Raw genomic sequence first — 22,693 nt, forward strand, 5'->3', positions numbered from 1 at the left:
TATCAATGTATCAGTGTGTGTCTCTGTTACCTGCTCCTAGGCCTTCAAGACAAGCTAAGTCTGTATTTCCCTGTTTCATGATTGCTTTCATGTTTTTTTAGTCCAGCTTGCAGATATGTAATTCTCTGCTGCTGGTTGCTCTAGTGGGCTGAAATTACCACTCATGTACCATGAGTTCGCACATGAGTTCAAGTAATTTCAGGATGGTATTTTGAAGGGTTTTTCAGCTGACCGCGCAGTTCACCTTTTGTATCCTCTGCTATCTAGCTTAAGCGGGCCTCATTTTGCTGAATCTGTTTTCATAACTACGTTTGTGCCTTCCTCTCATTTCACCGTCATTATATGTGGGAGGCTGCTATCTCTGTGGGAATATTTATCTGGAGGCAAGTGAGGTCTGATATTCTTCTGATACGGGAAGCTAGATCTCCGGCTGGCGCGAGACGTCTAGGGGCCCCCCAGGAACGTCCCCCGGCTACTGTTAGTTGAGTGTTGAGGTTCAGGATCGCGGTCAGCTCAGGTTCCATCACCCTAGAGCTCGTCCTGTTTTTGCCCGTGTTATGTTGACAAATTCCCTGCCATTGGGAATCATGACAAGCAGCCCCACACCAGCAGAGCAGCAGCATTCGCACACCAACACAGCAGCAATATTCTCACACCAGCGCAGCATCAGCATTCTCACACCAGCGTAGCAACACCATTCACATACCAGTGCAGCAGCATTCGCACGCCAGCGCAGCAGCAGCATTCCCACACCAGCGCAGCAGCAGCATTCACACACCAGCGCAGCAGCATTCGCAGGCCAGCGCAGCAGCAGCATTCACACACCAGCGCAGCAGCAGCATACCCACACCAGCGCAGCAGCAGCATTCCCACAACAGTGCAGTAGCAATATTCTCACACCAGTGCAGCAGCAGCATTCCCACACCAGCACAGCAATATTCTCACACCAGCACAGCATCAGCATTCTCACACCAGCGTAGCAACACCATTCACACACCAGCGCAGCAACATTCGCACGCCAGCGCAGCAGCAGCATTCACACAGCGCAGCAGCATTCACACACCAGTGCAGCAGCAGCATTCCCACACTAGAGCAGCAGCAGCATTCTCACATCAGCGCAGCAGCAATATTCTCACGCCAGCGCAGCAGCAGCATTTCCACACCAGCGCAGCAGCAGCATTCCCACACTAGCGCAGCAGCAGCATTTACACACCAGCGCAGCAGCATTCGCAGGCCAGCGCAGCAGCAGCATTCACACACCAGCGCAGTAGCATTCGGACACCAGCGCAGCAGCAGCATTCACACACCAGCACAGCAGCAGCATACCCACACCAGCGCAGCAGCAGCATTCCCACACCAGTGCAGTAGCAATATTCTCACACCAGTGCAGCAGCAGCATTCCCACACCAGCGCAGCAATATTCTCACACCAGCGCAGCATCAGCATTCTCACACCAGCGTAGCAACACCATTCACACACCAGCGCAGCAACATTCGCACGCCAGCGCAGCAGCAGCATTCACACACAGCGCAGCAGCATTCACACACCAGTGCAGCAGCAGCATTCCCACACTAGAGCAGCAGCAGCATTCCCACACCAGTGCAGCAGCATTCACACACCAGCGCAGCAACATTCGCACGCCAGCGCAGCAGCAGCATTCACACACAGCGCAGCAGCATTCATACACCAGTGCAGCAGCAGCATTCCCACACTAGAGCAGCAGCAGCATTCACACACCAGTGCAGCAGCAGCATTCCCACACTAGAGCAGCAGCAGCATTCCCACACCAGCGCAGCAGCAGCATTCCCACACTAGAGCAGCAGCAGCATTCCCACACCAGCACAGCAGCAGCATTCCCACACCAGCCCAGCAGCAGCATTCACACACCAGTGCAGCAGCAGCATTCACACACCAGCGCAGCAACATTCGCACGCCAGCGCAGCAGCAGCATTCACACACAGCGCAGCAGCATTCCCACACCAGCGCAGCAGCAGCATTCCCACACCAGCGCAGCAGCAGCATTCACACACCAGCGCAGCAACATTCGCATGCCAGCGCAACAGCAGCATTCACACACAGCGCAGCAGCATTCACACACCAGTGCAGCAGCAGCATTCCCACACTAGAGCAGCAGCAGCATTCCCACACCAGCGCAGCAGCAGCATTCACACACCAGCGCAGCAGCATTCGCACGCCAGCGCAGCAGCAGCATTCACACACCAGTGCAGCAGCAGCATTCCCACACCAGCGCAGCAGCAGCATTCGCACGCCAGCGCAGCAGCAGCATTCGCACACCAGTGCAGCAGCAGCATTCGCACACCAGCGCAGCAGCAGCAGCAGCACACCAGCACAGCACCCCAACACAGCAGCTCCAGGGCTGCACATTACCTGCTGACACCGCTTGATCTTCACCTGAACCACCGGCCAGAAACGTGTGGCGTTCTCCAGGAGCACGACGCGGGAGGTGGAACGAGAGATGTTCACCTAATCATGAACAGATAAAAAAATAACAGCACATGAACAACAGAAAGCAATGATGACCTCTGACCCCAGGGGTAGCCCCCAGTACAGCAATATGGACGACAGTGACAACCAGCACATAGTGCCACATGACATAAATCTGGGGGTCCGCAGCCAGAGACGCCGTATTGTGTGGACATGACTGACCGCGTTCAGCTCCGTGCTGATATTGGACGCATTTTCTCCACCCATAACGAGCACCCGGGCCGGCATGTAACTGGAGTCCTCACTGGCCACGACCATCAGCAGCTGCCTGCAGGGGGCGCACAGACCTGTGTTATATACATGTATCCAGAGTGCAGGTCCCCGCCCCACGCCAAGCGCCACATCTCACCGGATCACCACTCCGCGGTGCATGAAGATGTTGATATAATGGGAGCCGGTGCTCCCACTCGATTCCCAGTACGACTTGGGGTTCCCGTCCGTTAGTTTGTTGGCACGACGTGGGTTTGAGGACACTTCCATCTTCGTCCAACATTTGTCTTCTTTCTGCCCAGCCCAGGACTCTGCAGGTACAGAGAATTTAGTGTAGCTTCTGGGGAAAGAGGAGTTCTGCTCTGCAGTAACATACTGCAGCACAGACTGCAGACAAATTGTAATGAACAATGGACCCTTCACAAGAGCTTACAATCTATGAGGGGGCCGGGGGAATACTACATGAAGAGCTGCTGGCATTCTACAGCTCCATCATCCTTTGTAATAAATAGGGCAGGACACGAAGCTCTGCAGTCACCCATGGGTGCGAGGGGGAAACTGATGGGGAAAGAGGAACTGAGCAAAACGTAACAGACCGAAATGCTGCTACAATCGGCTGCTGCAAAACATACTGATGTTCTTAGGAGATAAAACTATGGACACTGAGAAGTAACATGATAGAAAGGGTCCTCCCGAGGAATGGTGCAGGACCGTCAGGGCTGCCAGGCTCAGTACACTGAGAAGGTCACCCTAAAGCTGCCATTACATTCACTTTTACACAGGAACAAGTGATCAACTTTATACAAATACGGCAGAGATTTTAAATGGTCCTCCTATTGGAAAACAAAAACTAATGGGGCAACGGTGGGAAATCAGGTTGTCATGTCTCGATACAGCAAATGTAATGTCAGCAGCGCATCCCTGCTGCTGATCATCACAAGTGACTGACCCTGCGAGGCTGGAAGACAAGAGGAGGAGAAGTAGGGTGGTGCAGCACTGTGGAGAGGACGAGTAGGTAGTAGACAGAGATGAGGAGGAGATGTAGGGCGGTGCAGCACTGTGAAGAGGATGGGTAGGTGGTATACAGAGATGACAAGGAGATGTAGGGCAGTGCAGCACTGTGGAGAAGACGAGTAGGCAGTAGACAGAGATGAGGAGGAGATGTAGGATGGTGCAAAACTGTGGAGAGGACGGGTAGGCGGTAGACAGAGATGAGAAGGAGATGTAGGGTGGTGCAAAACTGTGGAGAGGATGGGTAGGTGGTATACAGAGATGAGAAGGAGATGTAGGGCGGTGCAGCACTGTGGAGAAGACTAGTAGGTAGTAGACAGAGATGATGAGATGTAGGGTGGTGCAAAACTGTGGAGAGGACGAGAAGGCAGTAGACAGAGATGAGAAGGAGATGTAGGGTGGTGCAGCACTGTGCAGAGGATGGGTAGGTGGTAGACACATGAGGAGGAGATGTAGGGCAGTGCAGCACTGTGGAGCGGACAGGTAGGTGGTAGACAGATGAGGAGATGCAGGGTGGTGCAGCACTGTGGAGCAGACTGGTAGGTGGTAGACAGAGATGAGGAGATGTAGAGCGGTGCAGCACTGTGGAGAGGACGGGTAGGCGGTAGACAGAGATGAGGAGATGTAGGGTGGTGCAGCACTGTGGAGCGGACTGGTAAGTGGTAGACAGAGATGAGGAGATGTAGAGCGGTGCAGCACTGTGGAGAGGACGGGTAGGTGGGAGACAGATGAGGAGGAGCCGTAGAGCAGTGCAGCACTGTGGAGAGGATGGGTAGGTGGGAGACAGATGAGGAGGAGCCGTAGAGCGGTGCAGCACTGTGGAGAGGACAGGTAGGCGGTAGACAGAGATGAGGAGGAGATGTAGGGTGGTGCAGCACTGTGGAGTGGACGGGTAGGTGGTAGACAGATGAGGAGGAGATGTAGGGCAGTGCAACACTGTGGAGCAGATGGGTAGGTGGCAGACAGAGATGAGAAGGAGATGTAGGATGGTGCAGCACTGTGAAGAGGACAGGTAGATGGTAGACAGAGATGAGGAGATGTAGAGCGGTGCAGCACTGTGAAGAGGACGGGTATGTAGTAGACAAGAAATGAGGAGGAGATGTAGGGCAGAGCAGCACTGTGGAGAGGACAGGTAGGCGGTAGACAGAGATGAGGAGATGTAGGGTGGTGCAGCACTGTGGAAAGGATGAGTAGGCGGTAGACAGAGATGAGGAGGAGATGTAGGGTGGTGCAGCACGGTGTAGAGGATGGGTAGGTGGTAGACACATGAGATGTAGGGCGGTGCAGCACTGTGGAGCAGATGGGTAGGTGGTAGACAGATGAGGAGGAGCCGTAGAGCGGTGCAGCACTGTGGAGAGGACGGGTAGGCGGTAGACCGAGATGAGGAGGAGATGTAGGGTGGTGCAGCACTGTGGAGCGGATGGGTAGGTGGTAGACAGAGATGAGATGTAGAGCGGTGCAGCACTGTGGAGAGGACGGGTATGTGGTAGACAAGAAATGAGGAGGAGATGTAGGGCGAAGCAGCACTGTGGAGAGGACAGGTAGAATGGAAGTCAGAGATGAGGAGGAGATGTAGGGCAGTGCAGCACTGTGGAGAGGACGGTAGGCGGTAGACAGAGATGAGGAGATGTAGGGTGGTGCAGCAATGTGGAGAGGATGAGTAGGCTTTAGACAGAGATGAGGAGGAGATGTAGGGTGGTGCAGCACTGTGTAGAGGATGGGTAGGTGGTATACAGATGAGGAGATGTAGGGCGGTGCAGAACAGTAGAGCAGATGGGTAGGTGGTAGACAGATGAGGAGGAGCCGTAGAGCGGTGCAGCACTGTGGAGAGGACGGGTAGGCGGTAGACAGAGATGAGGAGATGTAGGGCGGTGCAGCACTGTGGAGAGGACGAGTAAGCAGTAGACAGAGATGAGGAGGAGCTGTAGGTTGGTGTAGCACTGTGGAGAGGATAGGTAGGTGGTATACAGATGAGGAGGAGATGTAGGGTGGTGCAGCACTGTGTAGAGCATGAGTAGGTGGTAGACAAGAAATGAGGAGATGTAGGGTGGTGCAGCACTGTGGAGAAGACAGGTAGGTGGTAGACAGATGAGGAGGAGACATAGGGTAGTGCAGCACTGTAGAGGACAGGTAGTGGGTAGACAGGGACGAGGCGATGTAGGGTAGTGCTGCACTGTGGAGAGGACAGGTAGAGTGGAAGACAGATGAAGAGGAGATGCAGGGCAGTGCAGCACTGTAGAGAGAATGGGTAGAGGGTGATAGACCGATGAGGCGGAGATGTAATGCGGTGCAGCACTGTGGAGAGGATGGATAGGGTGGTAGACAGATGAGGCGGAGATGCAGGGCAGTGCAGCACTGTAGAGAGAGTGGGTAGAGGGTGATAGACAGATGAGGCGGAGATGTAATGCGGTGCAGCATTGTGGAGAGGATGGATAGGGTGGTAGACAGATGAGGTGGAGATGTAGGACGGTGCAGCGCTGGAGAGGAAGGGTACGTGGTAGACAGACATGAGGAGATGTAGGGGGTGCAGCACTGTGGAGAGGACGGGTAGGTTGTAGACAGAGATGAGGAGATGTAGAGTGGTGCAGTACTGTGGAGAGTACAGGTAGGTGGTAGACAGAGATGAAAAAGGCGATGTAAGGCGGTGCAACAATGTTGAGGGACGGGTTGGTGGTAGACAGATGAGGATGAGCTACGGGCCTCTGTCCTGCTCCTTTCCGTCCCCATAACCCAAAGTGTCCTCAGAGCAGGCCACGTACCCTCAAGTGTCCTCAGTGTAGGCCACATGTCCCCAAGTGTCCTCAGTATAGGCCCTGCACCTTCATCCTCAGTGCAGGCCCCGCACCTCCAAGTGTCTTCAGCTCAGGCCACGTACCTCCAAAAATCTTCAGCGCAGGCCACGTACCTCCAAGTGTCTTCAGAGCAGACTGCGTACCCCCAAGTGTCCTCAGTGTAGGTCGCAAACCCCCAAGTGTCCTCAGTGTAGGCCACATATCCCCAAGTGTCCTCAGTGTAGGCCAGATACCCTCAATTGCCCTCAGTGTAGGCCCCGTACCCCCAAGTGTCCTCAGTCTAGGCCCTGTACTCCCAAATGTCCTCAGTGTAGGCCACATACCCCCAAGTGTACTCAGTGTAGGCCGCATAACCCCCAAGTGTCCTCAGCGTAGGCCCTGCACCACCAAGTGTCCTCAGTGTAGGCCACATACCCCCAAGTGTCCTCAGTGTAGACTCCCAAGTGTCCTCAGTGTAGTCCCTGCACATTCAAGTGTCCACAGTGTAGGCCCTGCATCCCCAAGTGTCCTCAGTGCAGGCCCCACACCTCTAAGTGTCCTCAGTGCAGGCCCCCCACCTCCAAGTGTCTTCAGCGCAGGCCATGTAGCTCCAAGTGTCTTCAGCGCATGCCGCGTACCCCCAAGTGTCATCAGTGTAGGCCGCGAACCCCCAGGTGTTCTCAGTGTAGGCCCCTGTTCCTCCAAGTGTCCTCAGTACAGGCCCTGCACCTTCAAGTGTCTTCAGCACAGGCCATGTACTTCCAAGTGTCTTCAGCGCAGGCCGCGTACCCCAAGTGTCCTCAGTGTAGCTCACAAACCCCCAAGTGTCCTCAGTGTTGGCCGTGTACCCCCAAGTGTCCTCAGTGCAGGCCCCGTACCCCCAAGTGTCCTCAGTGTAGGCCCTTGTAACCCCAGGTGTCCTCAGTGTTGGCCGTGTACTCCCAAGTGTCCTCAGTGCAGGCCCCGTACCCCCAAGTGTCCTCAGTGTAGGCCCCATTCTCCCAAGTGTCCTCAGTGTAGGCCATGCATCTCCAAATGTCCTCAGTGCAGGCCCCGCACTTCCAAGTGTCCTCAGTGTAGGCCCCATACTCCTAAGTGTAGACCCCCATACCCCAAAGTGTCCTCAGTGTAGGCCCATACCCCAAGTGTTCTCAGTGTAGGCCCCACACCTCTAAGTGTCCTCAGTGTGGGCCCAGTACCCCCAAGTGTCCTCAGTGTATGCCCCTGTACCCCCAAGTGTCCTCAGTGTAGGCCCAGTACACCCAAGTGTCCTCAGTACTGGCCCCGCACCTCTAAGAGTCCTTAGTGTAGGCCACATACCCTCAATTATCCTCAGTGTAGGCCCCATAACCTCAAGTGTCATCAGTGTAGGCCCCATACCCCCAAGTGTCCTCTGTGTAGGCCCTCATACCTCCAAGTGTCCTCAGTGTAGGCCCCTATACCCCCAATTGTCCTCAGTATAGGCCCAGTAGCACCAAGTGTCCTCAGTGAAGGCCCTGTACCCCCAAGTGTCCTCAGTGGCAGCCCCCGTACTCCAATTGTCCTCAGTGCAGTCCCTGCACCTCCAAGTGTCCTCAGTACAGGCCCCGCACCTCCATGTGTCCTCAATGTAGGCCACACACCCCCAAGTGTCCGCAGTGCTGGACCCGCACCTCCAAGTGTTCTCAGTGTAGGCCACATACCCCAAAGTGTCCTCAATGCAGACCCTGTACACCCAAAAGTCCTCTGTGCAGGCCCCAAGTGTCCTCAGAGCAGACCCCGCACCCGCAAGTGTCCTCAGAGCAGGCCCCGCACCCGCAAGTGTCCTCAGCGCAGGCCTCATACCCCCAAGTGTCCTCAGTGTAGGATCCGTACCCTCAAGTGTCCTCAGTGTAGGCTACATATCTCCAAGTGTCCTCAGTGTAGGCCACATACCCCCAAGTGTCCTCAGTGCAGACCCCGTAAGCCCAAAGGTCCTCCGAGCAGGCCACCTACCCACAAGTGTCCTCAGAGCAGTCTGCATACCCAAGTGTCTTCAGTGTAGGTCCCATACCCTCAAGTGTCCTCAGTGGAGGCCCCTGTACTCCCAAGTGTCATCAGTGTAGGCCTCATACCGCCAATTGTCCTCAGTGTAGGATCCGTACCCTCAAGTGTCCTCAGTGTAGGCCCCACACCCGCAAGTGTCCTCAGTGCAGGCCCCATACCCCCAAGTGTCATCAGTGCAGGCCCCATACCATACCCACGGGTATCCTCAGTGCAGGCCCCGTACCCCCAAGTGTCCTCAGTGTAGGTCCTGTACCCCCAAGTGTCCTCAGTGCAGGTCCCATACCCCAAGGGTCCTCAGTGTAGGCCCCGTACCTCCATGTGTCCTCAGTGCAGGCCCCACACCTCCAAGTGTCCTCAGTACTGGCCCCATACCCCCAAGTGTCCTCAGTGTAGGCCCCGTACCGCCAAGTGTCCTCCATGTAGGCCCCACACCTCCAAGTGTCCTCAGTGTAGGCTACATACCTCCAAGTGTCCTCAGTGTAGGCCACATACCCCCAAGTGTCCTCAGTTCAGACCCCGTAAACCCAAAGGTCCTCCGTGCAGGCCACCTACCCACAAGTGTCCTCAGAGCAGGCCGCATACCCAAGTGTCCTCAGTGTAGGTCCCATACCCCCAAGTGTCCTCAGTGGAGGCCCCTGTTCTCCCAAGTGTCATCAGTGTAGGCCCCATACCACCAAGTGTCCTCAGTGTAGGTCCCATACCCTCAAGTGTCCTTTGTGTAGATCCCGCACCCCCAAGTGTCCTCTGTGTAGTTCCCGTACCCCCAAGTGTCCTCAGTGCAGGAAGCGCACCCCCCAAGTGTTCTCAGTGTAGGCCCAATACCACCCAAGTGTCCTCAGTGCAGACCCAGTATCCCCAAGGGTCCTCAGTGCAGGAAGTGTACCCGCAAGTGTCCTCAGTGTAGGCCCTGTACCCCAAAGTGTCCTCAGTGGAGACCCAGTACCCCCAAGGGTCCTCAGTGCAGGAAGCGTACCTCCAAGTGTCCTCAGTGTAGATCCCGCACCCCCAAGTGTCCTCAGTGCAGACCCAGTACCCCTGTCACGATAATGTAAAAATGTCATATTGTGAGTTTAGTTCCAGAAGGTTCCATGGCAGACACATGCTGTGGGCCATTCCGACCCCCCCCCTCTTCTCACTCTGCCTGCTGCCTGTATGCTTGTGAATCCTAAACCCCTTATTTCACCCCTCCCACAAGAATTTATATGGTTCTATGCTGTGGGCAGACCAGTCTCCCTAAACTACTCATTCCCTCCTCCCGCATAATACCGTCCGGGTCTGGTATAGCCACTTCCAGACTGCATGGGTCTCTTTGTTCTATTAAAGGGATATATATTGGCACCGATCCGGGCTAGAGATATGAGAATTATATATTCTGGATGTCCATCGATAGATCTATAACCCCCTGAAACCGCTAGAAGCTAAACCCAACGAGTGCAAAGAGTGGATTTCTCCGTAAACGGTTCAGGTAATTAGTCTGTGTTTACACTTAAAGGACTCCCCATGATGTGGGGCCAATTCTGATCATTGTGTCTTTCGTATACGAGATCCATACAGCGAGCTAGGCATAAATAGAAAAATACTAAAAAATAGTTTTCATAATTCTAAGTAAAGGGGAGGTTTCAGCCCCTCAGTGAGGTCACCACAGGGTGAGGGCTTTGGTTTTAGGCTAGGAAATAACTGTGTGAAGCAGGAGTCTTCAGTGTCTTTTGTCCGGGGTCTAGCTGCTATACAGATGTGCTATGCATCTAGATGTGTGCATCCTTCACAGCACACGGCCAGCAATGATGATGCAATGACATAACGACCTGTAAGTGTTCTTTTCAATTTTAATCCTTTTTTCATTTGTAATTGTATTGCACATATGATTTGTCTCCTTTATAATATCTTTTTATACCTCTGTAAACACTGCCTACCTTTTTTTGAGTAAAATATAAAAGTACTAGCTTGTCTCTCCTTGTTCTATAACGAACTGTCGCGTCCTCTGAAGTGAATCACGCCACTGATTAGGGTTGGCTCCGGACCCGTTAATACTTGGAAAATAGGAGCTGGTGGCAGCAGAATTTGTCATGTGCATTTGGGAGGCTTTGTAGTTACGGCGGCGTGGTAATTATTGTTCCCGCCTGAGTGGGAATAGTTAAATCGACCTCGTAATTACCCTAGGTGCAGTACCCTGACTGACCTGAGGGTAAGGGGGGTGTCAGAGAGCTGCAAGTACCAAACCGGAACTAGGTAGTGGGATATAGATAAATCCCCTTCAGAAGGAACCAGGGGCAACCAAACAACCCCGGTTCGTGACATATTGGTGTGAGTGTTGGGGATGATAAAGGTATTTTCCCTGTGAACCATGACAGACTGGTGGAATCCCTGACATATCCGGTGGGATTCGTGACAACCCCCAAGGGTTCTCAGTGTAGGAAGCGTACCTCCAAGTGTCCTCAGTGTAGGGTTCGTACCCCCAAGTGTCCTCAGTGCAGGAAGCGCACCCCCAAGTGTCCTCTGTGTATGCCCCGTACCCCTATGTGTCCTCAGTGGGTGTGAAGAAACACTAACTGGCACAAAACAAGCCCAGGCACAAATTCAGAATCAGCATGAAAAAGGAACTAGCTGGCCGAGCTCTCGGGTTTTGATGGACTTTGCAGTTTCCTCCTGATATGGAAGCCTTCAGTGATGTCTTATTGATGCTGCACTCACTTTCATGCTTTTGTAACACAGGCAGGCCTTTCATGTTAAATGAGGCAGGACAATGATTGGTGGTGATCTATAAACAAGACCACATGGATCAGAACTTACCATGGCCAAGTGATCTCAGAAACACTGTGAAGAATGGGACTCTGATCTGCTGATTACGGCGCCGCTGATCATCGATCTGCTCCAGAATCATCTGATTGAAGAAGAAAAACAGTTACTGCTAATGACACTGAGGACCTGGAATATGGGGCAAACGTGGTGGACTCAGGACGCCTTCTAGCTGAAGGGCCCAGCAGGGGCAGATCCTCAGCCAGTTGTTTTTTCTTGTGAGGAGGTCAGAAGCTCTTCAGTCTGGTCATTGTGTCACATGCAGGCACGTGGAGTAGTGAGGTAGTCACCTTATTCCACAGGTCAGTGATCCTCACCTGGAGGCAGGATGTCAAGACACTGCTGGATATCATCTTGGACACCCTGGCAGGCTCCTCATAGCTCTTCAGAAGGGCTCGTAGATCTGCTGCCACCTGGAAGTCGGAGCCATGTCTCTCCATCACCATCTTCAGAGCCTCACCAGCGTTCAGGCAGCACATAAGCGTGGCGCAATCCTTACTGAGCGATGCCAAACTGAGCAGGAAGTGTGCCACCTCCTGGACAAACTGTCGAGTGACATCAGGGAAGGAGAAGGTTAATGCTACAACATACCCATGTAAAAAAGGTGCAGCGCCTCCATGGCCCAAGCCTTGTACTACACAACACTATGTGTCATTCCCACCTCCTTCTCGCTGCAGTGTGTGGTCAGGGCACAGACGCTCGGACGGATGCTCTGGTGCCAGGGAAACAGCTCCTCACGAGATAAACGAAGAAGCCCCTGCAGGATCCTGGAACCAGAAATGATGGCGGAAGTGAAGAGCCAAACAAGAAAGACCTCACTATGGAGAGGCCACTCCCACACACAAAGCCCCATAATATCTATTTATATTATTGCCTTGTAATGTTTTTATTTCCTGTTCTGTCCAGATGTCACCGTATCCCAGAATTCCAAGCGGAGAAGTTCATCGACCGCCATATTGGGACACCCAATTGATGGGTGTCTCAATATGGAAACTGCTGCTGGTACCAACCTATTGCACGGTACCACCAGCGGAACACCGTCACACCACGCACACACAGTCTATATGCCATACGCACGGCACCACACAGACGTTCACTCACACACACACTCACACACACTCTCACGCAGCCTCTTGCGTGGTACCACCAGTGGAACACCGTTGCGAACACGCTGCCGCCGGATCAGCCGAATGATTCACTGACTGCCGCCATCTTTTGTACAGGAGGAGCGCATGAGCAGTTTTAATGTGACCTGTTGTGAACTGGTGGCCTAGGAGCAGCATGAGACGTACTCTGGAGAAGGTGGTACCTGTACTGACCGCAGACCCTGAACTTAACACCGCAACTAGAAGTAGCCGTGGAATGTACCTGTCACTCCCTAGACATCTCGACACAGCCGGAGGACTAATTACCCCTAGAGATAGAAAGGGGAAAACCATCTTGCCTCAGAGAAAAATCCCCCACAAAGATAGACAGCCCCCCACAAATATTGACTGTGAGAAGAGAGGGAAATAACATACGCAGACTGAAATCAGGATTTAGCAAAGGAGGCCAATTCTAGCTAAATAGAAAGAATAGGACAGAGTACTATGCGGTCAGTATTAAAACACTAGAAAATATCCACCACAGAAAATACAAAACTCCACAACTAACTAAAGGCATGGAGGGTATATCTGCATATCCAGAGATACCAGCTGGCTAAACAAATCCTTATACAGACCAAGCTGGACAAGACAAAACATGGAAGGTAACTAGAATGATCAGGCCCACAGCATGTGGACTGCAGAAAACAAAGCCAGCACTTATCTTTGTTGAAATGATCAGCAAGCAAGAGAGAGACCAGGCAGGGAAGTGAATCCTCCAGGAAACAATGGACAACTGGCACTAACCAAAAGGGTCAAGCAAGACTAAATAGCCCAGTCAAAATTGCAATAAGTGGACACACCTAATGACTGCTGTGATCCAAAGACAGCAGCACTACCACTTATAACCACCGGAGGGAGCCCAAGAGCAGAATTCACAACAGTACCCCCCCCTTGAAGAGGGGTCACCGAACCCTCACCAGAGCCCCCAGGCCGATCAGGACGAGCTAGATGAAAGGCCCGAACCAAATCAGTAGCATGGACATCCGAGGCAAAAACCCAAGAATTATCCTCCTGGCCGTAACCCTTCCATTTGACAAGATACTGAAGTTTCCGTCTCGAAAAACGAGAATCCAAAATCTTCTCAACCACATACTCCAACTCCCCATCAACCAACACCGGGGCAGGAGGATCAACAGAGGGAACAACAGGCACCACATATTTCCGCAACAAAGATCTATGAAAAACATTATGGATGGAAAAAGAGGCCAGAAGGGCCAAACGAAAAGACACCGGATTAACAATCTCAGAAATCCTACAAGGACCAATAAACCGAGGCTTAAACATAGGGAAAGAAACCTTCATAGGAACATGACGGGAAGACAACCAAACCAAATCCCCAACCCGAAGCCGGGAACCAACACACCGACGACGGTTAGCAAAACGCTGAGCCTCCTCCTGAGACAACACCAAATTGTCCACAACATGAGCCCAAATCTGCTGCAACCTGTCAACCACAGAGTCCACCCCAGGACAATCAGAAGGCTCCACCTGCCTGAAGAAAAACGAGGATGAAAACCGGAATTACAAAAGAAGGGTGAAACCAAGGTAGCAGAACTAGCCCGATTATTAAGTGCAAACTCGGCCAATGGCAAGAAGGCCACCCAATCGTCCTGATCAGCAGACACAAAGCATCTCAAATAAGTTTCCAAGGTCTGATTAGTTTGCTCGGTTTGGCCATTTGTCTGAGGATGAAACGCGGAAGAAAAAGACAAATCGATGCCCAGTCTAGCACAAAAGGCTCGCCAAAACCTAGAAACAAACTGAGACCCTCTGTCGGACACAATATTCTCCGGAATGCCATGCAAACGAACCACATGCTGAAAAAACAACGGAACCAAATCAGAGGAGGAAGGCAATTTAGGCAAAGGTACCAAATGAACCATCTTAGAAAACCGGTCACAAACCACCCAGATAACCGACATCCTCTGGGAAACCGGAAAATCCAAAATAAAATCCATAGAAATATGCGTCCAAGGCCTCTCAGGGACCGGCAAAGGCAAAAGCAACCCACTAGCGCGGGAACAGCAAGGCTTGGCCCGTGCACAAGTCCCACAGGACTGCACAAATGAACGCACATCCCGTGACAAAGAAGGCCACCAAAAGGACCTACCAACCAAATCTCTGGTACCAAAAATCCCAGGATGGCCAGCCAACACAGAACAATGAATCTCAGAGATCACTTTACTAGTCCATCTGTCAGGAACAAACAATTTCCCCACTGGACAGCGATCAGGTTTATCGGCCTGAAACTCCTGAAGAGCCCGTCGTAAATCAGGGGAGATGGCAGAAAGAATCACCCCTTCCTTCAGAATGCCGACCGGCTCAAGGACCCCAGGAGAATCAGGCAAAAAACTCCTAGAGAGGGCATCCGCCTTAACATTCTTAGAACCCAGAAGGTACGAGACCACAAAATCAAAACGGTAGAAAAACAGGGACCATCGGGCCAGTCTAGGATTCAGCCGTCTGGCAGACTCGAGGTAAATCAGATTCTTATGATCAGTCAAGACCACAATACGGTGCTTGGCCCCCTCAAGCCAATGACGCCACTCCTCAAATGCCCACTTCATAGCCAACAACTCATGATTGCCGACATCATAATTGCGTTCCGCAGGCGAAAACTTTCGAGAAAAGAAGGCACACGGTTTCAACAAGGAACCATCAGAATTCCTCTGAGACAAAACAGCCCCTGCCCCAATCTCAGAAGCGTCAACCTCAACCTGAAATGGAAGGGAGACATCCGGCTGACGCAACACAGGGGCAGAAGTAAATCGGCGTTTAAGCTCCTGAAAGGCAGAAACAGCCGCAGAGGACCAATTCGCCACATCAGCACCCTTCTTCGTCAAATCGGTCAGGGGTTTAACCACACTGGAGAAGTTGGCAATAAAGCGGCGATAAAAATTAGCAAAGCCCAAACATTTCTGAAGGCTCTTCACAGAAGTGGGCTGGATCCAATCATGAATGGCCTGAACCTTAACCGGATCCATTTCTATAGATGAGGGAGAAAAAATGAAGCCCAAAAAAAAGAAACCTTCTGTACTCCAAAAAGGCACTTAGACCCCTTCACGAACAAAGCATTCTCACGAAGGATCTGAAATACCATCCTGACTTGTTTCACATGAGACTCCCAATCATCTGAAAAAATCAAAATATCATCCAAATATACAATCATGAATTTGTCAAGATAATTCCGAAATATATCATGCATAAAGGACTGAAACACAGATGGGGCATTAGAGAGCCCGAATGGCATCACAAGGTATTAAAAATGGCCTTCGGGCGTATTAAACGCAGTTTTCCATTCGTCACCCTGCTTAATATGAACAAGATTATATGCCCCTGAAGGTCAATCTTAGTAAACCAACTAGCCCTCTTAATCCTAGCAAACAAATCAGAAAGCAAAGGCAAAGGGTATTGGAATTTGACCGTGATCTTATTCAAGAGGCGATAATCAATACAGGGTCTCAAGGAGCCGTCCTTCTTGGCAACAAAAAAGAAACCTGCTCCCAATGGTGAAGAAGATGGCCGAATATGCCCCTTCTCCAAAGATTCCTTTACATAGCTCCGCATGGCGGTATGTTCTGGCACAGACAGGTTAAACAGTCGGCCCTTAGGGAACTTACAACCTGGAATCAAGTCGATAGCACAATCACAGTCCCTATGCGGTGGAAGGGAACTGGACTTGGGCTCATCAAATACATCCTGGAAATCTGACAAAAACTCAGGAATTTCAGAAGAGGGGGAGGAGGTAATTGACATCAAAGGGACGTCACCATGAACCCCCTGACAACCCCAACTAGTCACAGACATAGATTTCCAATCTAATACCGGATTATGCACCTGTAACCATGGGAAACCCAGCACATCATGCAAATTATGCAACACCAGAAAACGACAATCTTCCTGATGAGCTGGCGCCATACACATGGTCAGCTGTGTCCAAAACTGAGGTTTATTTTTTGCCAGCGGTGTAGCATCAATGCCCCTCAAAGGAATAGGATTATGCAAAGGCTGCAAAGGGAACCCACAACGTCTGGCAAATTCTAAGTCCATTAAGTTTAAAGCGGCGCCTGAATCCACAAATGCCATGACAGAAAATGACGATAATGAGCAGATCAGGGTCACAGATAACAGAAATTTAGGTTGTACAGTACTGATGGTAACAGAACTAGCGATTCTCTTAGTACGCTTAGGGGAATCAGAAATAACATGAGCAGAATCGCCACAGTAAAAACACAACCCATTCTGACGTCTGAATCCTTGTCGTTCAGCTCTAGACACAATCCTATCACATTGCATAGGCTCAGGACTCCGCTCGGAAGACAACGCCACAGCGCGCACAACTCTGCGCTCGCGTAAGCGCCGATCAATCTGAATGGCCAGAGACATAGAATCACTCAGACCAGCAGGCGTGGGAAACCCCACCATAACATCTTTAACAGATTCCGAAAGACCCTTTCTGAAAACTGCAGCCAAGGCATCCTCATTCCACTTAGTCAGCACAGACCACTTTCTAAATTTCTGGCAATATAATTCTGCCGCTTCTTGACCCTGAGACAGGGCCAACAAGGTCACTCAGCATGATCCACTGAATTAGGTTCATCATACAATAACCCTAGCGCTAGAAAAAAGGTGTCTACATTAAGCAAAGCAGGATTTCCAGCTTCCAGGGAGAGCGCCCAATCCTGAGGGTCACCGCGCAGCAGAGAAATGACTATTTTAACCTGCTGGATGGGATCACCAGAGGAACGGGGTTTCAGAGCTAAAAACAGTTTACAGTTATTTTTAAAGCTCAGAAATTTGGACCTGTCTCCAAAGAACAAATCAGGAGTTGGAATTCTAGGCTCTAAAACCGGAGTCTGAACGATATAATCGGAAATACCCTGTACTCTATCAGCAAGCTGATCCACACGAGAAGCCAATCCCTGAACGTCCATACCAGCGCCAAACTCCTGAACCACCCAGAAGTAAAGAGGAAAGAAAAGGCACAACAGACTGCAGGGAAAAAAATGGCTCAGCACTTTCCTTTCCTTCTTCTGAGATGCAATTAACTCATTGTTGGCCAGTTGTACTGTTGTGAACTGGTGGCCTAGGATCAGCATGAGACGTACTCTGGAGAAGATGGTACCTGTACTGACCGCAGACCCTGAACTTAACACCGCAACTAGAAGTAGCCGTGGAATGTACCTGTCACTCCCTAGACATCTCGACACAGCCGGAGGACTAATTACCCCTAGAGATAGAAAGGGGAAAACTATCTTGCCTCAGAGAAAATCCCCCACAAAGGATAGACAGCCCCCCACAATAATTGACTGTGAGAAGAGAGGGAAATAACATACGCAGACTGAAATCAGGATTTAGCAAAGGAGGCCAATTCTAGCTAAATAGAAAGAATAGGACAGAGTACTATGCGGTCAGTATTAAAACACTAGAAAATATCCACCACAGAAAATACAAAACTCCACAACTAACTAAAGGCATGGAGGGTATATCTGCATCTCCAGAGATACCAGCTTGGCTAAACAAATCCTTATACAGACCAAGCTGGACAAGACAAAACATGGAAGGTAACTAGAACGATCAGGCCCACAGCATGTGGACTGCAGAAAACAAAGCCAGCACTTATCTTTGTTGAAATGATCAGCAAGCAAGAGAGAGACCAGGCAGGGAAGTGAATCCTCCAGGAAACAATGGACAACTGGCACTAACCAAAGGGTCAAGCAAGACTAAATAGCCCAGTCAAAATTGCAATAAGTGGACACACCTAATGACTGCTGTGATCCAAAGACAGCAGCACTACCACTTATAACCACCGGAGGGAGCCCAAGAGCAGAATTCACAACAGTGACCGCCGCTATCTGTCTGCACAAAGATGGCGGCGGTCTGATTTACTGCGCCTGCGCAAAGTGTCTACAGGCAGAGCAGAGGAAGCTGGTCACATTAAAGGGGTTTTCCCATGAACAAAAGTTAATTTTAAAAATTGATTGTGTCTGACCGTGTACGGAGCATACCACATCTCCTGGGCAGGGGAGGAAGCAAAAGACAATACTGACATTACAGCAGGGGATTACAGTGGATTTTTTCTGTGAGGTAAAATATTTCACTGACTGTTTTAAAAAATATTTTACCTCACAAAATGTATCCTCTGCGATCTCCTGCTGTAATGTCAGTATTGTCTTTTGCTTCCTCCCCTGCCCAGGAGCTGTGGTATGTTCGGTACATGGTTAGACACAGACAAATTTTAAAATTAACTTTTGTTCGGGGGAAAACCCCTTTAAAAAGCAAATATCAACGCCAACATGGCTCCTCCTAAAAAGTATGCCAATGACAATGAAAGGAAAACAGCAAAGGCACAACGTCGAAGGCAACAAAGGGCAAATGAGACTATTGAAGAGCAACAGCATCGATGGGACAAAAACAATGCACATAAGTGTAGGCGTCAAGCACATGAGTCCCCTGATGCAAAAGTCATTAGATTATCACAGGATGCAATTAGGCAACAACAGCACCACATGCCTGCCCCCATCATGACATTACCGCCCTCCCGATGAGATAGCATCGGCCTCCATCTAGTACAGAGGACACTGTCCTATAAAGAGGCCACACCCACCTTCAGCTTCTATATAGATGAGCTGCCTTCGTACAGAGTACAACTGTGTAACGATGCACACCCATCTGCTGAGCCATACACAAGGTCCGCCCGCCATATACAGACCCATGGCCTCCCTTCACGATAACATGTGGGGTCCGAATCTCCTTCCATAACACACGTGGCCATCACCCCCAACACTGTACCATAAGGCCCCGGATTGCCTCCAGAGCACCGCACGGAACTCCGGCTCACCTCCACCGTGCCACAGCTTGCCTACACTGCGTAACACAGGCCCAGATCGCCTCCAGAGCACCACACGAGACTCAGTGTGCCCCCTCAGTGCCACCCAGGGGACTCAGCTAGCATCTTCGGAGCCACAGTACCTGTACACACAGAGCTGCAACTCCTGCTCACTCCAGAGCTGCTCGAGGACAGAGAGAAGCTGCAGGAAGAAGTCAGTGTCTGTGAGGAGCTGGGAGACATCACAAGGCAGAGAGGAGGTGTCACCACAGACACAACGCTCCAGCGATGGCAGCAACTTCCGGCACAGACGCATGTCCTTCAGACTGTGAAGTAGAGACGCCACATCCATGTCTTGAAGAGGCAAGACTGGGCCAATCTCTGAAAGAAGCAACACAACAGAGACTAAGTATCCAAGGGGCACGAGAGGAGGCACAGGAGGAGAAAGACGTGCTGAACACTAGGAGAACGAGGCGCCGAATGGGAGGAGGACACCAACGAGGCGACGAATGGGAGGAGGCCAATGAGGCGAGGAACGGGAGGAGGCCAACGGGGCGAGGAATGGGAGGAGGAGGCCAACGTGGCAAGGAACGAGAGTAGGAGGCCAACGTGGTGAGGAATGGGAGGAAGAGGCCAACAAGGCGACGAACGGGAGGAGGAGGACAATGAGGCGACAAACGGGAGGAGGACAACGATGCAACAAATGGGAGGAGGACAACGAGGCGATGAATGGGAGGAGGAGAACAAGACGATGAACGGGAGGAGCAGGAGAATTAGGCGATGAATAAGGAAGGAGGTGATTAACAGGAGAATGAGAAAGATGGACAGGAGAAGAGGAAATGCGATAAATAGGAGGAGAAAGGTGATGAAGAGGAGGAGAAAGTCTTGATGAAGTGGAAGAGAAAGAGGCGATGAAGAGGAGGAGAAAGAGGCCATTAAGAGGAGGAGAAAGAGGCCATGAAGAGGAGAAGAAAGAGGCCATGAAGAGGGGGAGAAAAAGGATATGAAAAAATTAGAGGTGGAGGACATAAAATCAGAGGAAGAGACAAAATCAGAGGGGAGGACATAAAATCAGAGGGGAGGACATAAAATCAGAGGGGAGGACATAAAATCAGAGGGGAGGACAAAATCAGAGGAGGAGACATAAAATCAGAGGGGATGACCACCTATGCCAAGCATGGTATCCATCCACAGACAGCTGTTTCGGGGTTTTCCTGTATTGGATGTTTTCCTTTATTGGATGCTGCCCTTCCCGTGGTTGTTCCTTCCCGGGGAAAGGCCTGGCTATTCACTGCTTGCGTTGAGAAACACGTGATGGTGTCACCGCAGATATCCTACATGCATTTGCATATTTCCCATAAGGGATGGGGGCAGTGTTCTGGATCACTGCGTTGAGAAACACGTGATGGTGTCTCCGCGGTGTTGGATGTTTTGGCCTCCCCGAGGCCAATCATCTGTGCCTTTACTGCCTTTTTACTAGGCACTGCTCCTATTAGCAACCACAAGTGGATAAACCACACCACAACCGAGTATAATCCTTATTGTAATATTTTATTAAAGAACAATTAAAAGTAGACATGTAGTCCACATTAAAATGAGAAAAACTGGATAACCAATAAACAGGACACAAAGAGTGCCCGGCACATGAAGCCTATAGCAGCAGAGTAGAAATTCAATGCCCCATAAAGTACTAACAGTGATGTAATCACACAGCAATGTAAATACCAAAGTATGAAAGATTTAGCGATCACACCATCAAGACAGTGCCTGGTGTCAAAGACATCCACAAAGTATTTAGTGTGTGCGATGGCCAAGCTCAATACAAAGGATAAACATGCTGCTGAATGGTATAGGGCAACCCATATATCATAAATCAATAATATTTTCCCACATTAGAATCAGTGTATAATGTGAAACTGCAAAACAACAGGCATGAGCCCAAAACATAGAAATATAACTGAAAGAGGCATGATATACTCACTAAATGTTATGAAGGCAGAGTGCCGGTGCCACGTTGGTCCCTGCCGCCCCAACGCACGTTTCGTAGAGACTTCCTCAGGAGGCGTGCATTGGGGGGAGGGTTTCGACCATTTATACCATGTCCAGCCAATCACAACATAGAATTAAACCTAATTAAAAATATATAACAAGTGTGCGCAGGCTGCCCGTACTGACGTCTGATGATGTCCGGTACCAACGGCGCATGCGCGGCCGCCACAGCAACCACGGGACCATCCAGGAAGCGGCCATGGAACGCAAGCAAGCTGGGCCGTCATGGAGACGGCTCTGCATGCCGCGCGCCGGGCGCCGCCCACCAGGTGATCCGGCGCCATGGAATATTACAATAAGGATTATACTCGGTTGTGGTGTGGTTTATCCACTTGTGGTTGTTAATATTCCTTGAGTTTTTTGTCCTATAATACGTTTCTGGGCATTTGTTGGTTTTTGATACTGCTCCTATTAGCCAGATTCCTACTCCACACTGATGAGGGGCAAACACCCCGAATCAGCTGTCGGTGGATAGGATTGCTGCTCGGCCTTTTGGCTGCGATCTTGTGTCGCAGTCAGAGGGTGCGAGTATTTCTTTGCAGCGTGCTGCTAATTTCCGTCTGCGGTATTCGTATCAGCAGTGAAGACTGAAGATGTTTATCAAGAATACGATTCGTGTGGTCGTGGAGGATGGTGCCAAAAACAACGTGGTGTATGTGGTTCGTGACCTGCTGGAGGGAAAGGCTGGAGCTCATCGGACTGACATTTTCAGTGTGAATGAATTTCACAACCAAGGTATATATGACGTTACCTTTGTGAGTGAGCCTTGCTGTCTAACTGTCTTCGAGTGGTTAAGAAGCCATGATGGTGACCCCTGCCTGGGGGGAGTGCGGGTGGAGCCTTTGTTTGGGCTCATGGAGAAAGTAGTGACTGTAACCGTGTACAATCCTTACACAGAAGTAAGGCTGCTGGAGCAGTTCCTGGCTCGGTACTGTGAATATGTGAAAAGTGGAGAGAAACAGAGAAATTGTTTGGGCATTTTTAATTGTAAATATGTGTTTCGTGTGAAACTGAGGAAAGACCCAAGCTGTTTGGGAGGTTTCACCCATCCCCCGGCGAACTTTTCAGTGGCGGGTCATAGGGGCTTTCTGTCCTATGCAGGGCAGCCTCTATACTGCAGGAAGTGTTTCCAATTTGGGCACTTACAGAATACGTGTGAGAAAGGCATGGTTTGTCGTAACTGCAAGCAAGAAGGCCATACAGCGGCTCAGTGTCCGATGCCACGTGAATGTGACCAGTGTGGTAATACAGGGCACCTGTATAAGGACTGTCCATATGGTGTGCCAAGGAGGCCAACTAGAGAGGAGGAGAGGCGGGAGGAGGAAGAAAAGAAACGTAGGGAGGAGCGGAGG

General features: G+C 50.9%; 1 protein-coding gene across 1 annotated transcript in view; it reads right to left on the reverse strand.

The window, feature by feature from the left end:
* The window catches only part of LOC143804114 (cullin-9-like), a 172,397-nt gene that overhangs the window by 19,331 nt on the left and 130,373 nt on the right, over positions 1–22,693 (reverse strand). The window contains exons 12-18 of the mRNA XM_077281866.1: positions 19,436–19,673; positions 11,980–12,085; positions 11,636–11,863; positions 11,313–11,403; positions 2,855–3,026; positions 2,668–2,773; positions 2,389–2,484 (exon numbers count right to left, since the gene is read on the reverse strand). Of these exons, the coding sequence (XP_077137981.1) occupies positions 2,389–2,484; positions 2,668–2,773; positions 2,855–3,026; positions 11,313–11,403; positions 11,636–11,863; positions 11,980–12,085; positions 19,436–19,673 (1,037 nt within the window). The remainder of the gene's footprint in view (positions 1–2,388; positions 2,485–2,667; positions 2,774–2,854; positions 3,027–11,312; positions 11,404–11,635; positions 11,864–11,979; positions 12,086–19,435; positions 19,674–22,693) is intronic.

This window comes from Ranitomeya variabilis, chromosome 2 (assembly GCF_051348905.1).
Source record: "Ranitomeya variabilis isolate aRanVar5 chromosome 2, aRanVar5.hap1, whole genome shotgun sequence".
In the NCBI taxonomy this organism is placed as follows: domain Eukaryota; kingdom Metazoa; phylum Chordata; class Amphibia; order Anura; family Dendrobatidae; genus Ranitomeya; species Ranitomeya variabilis.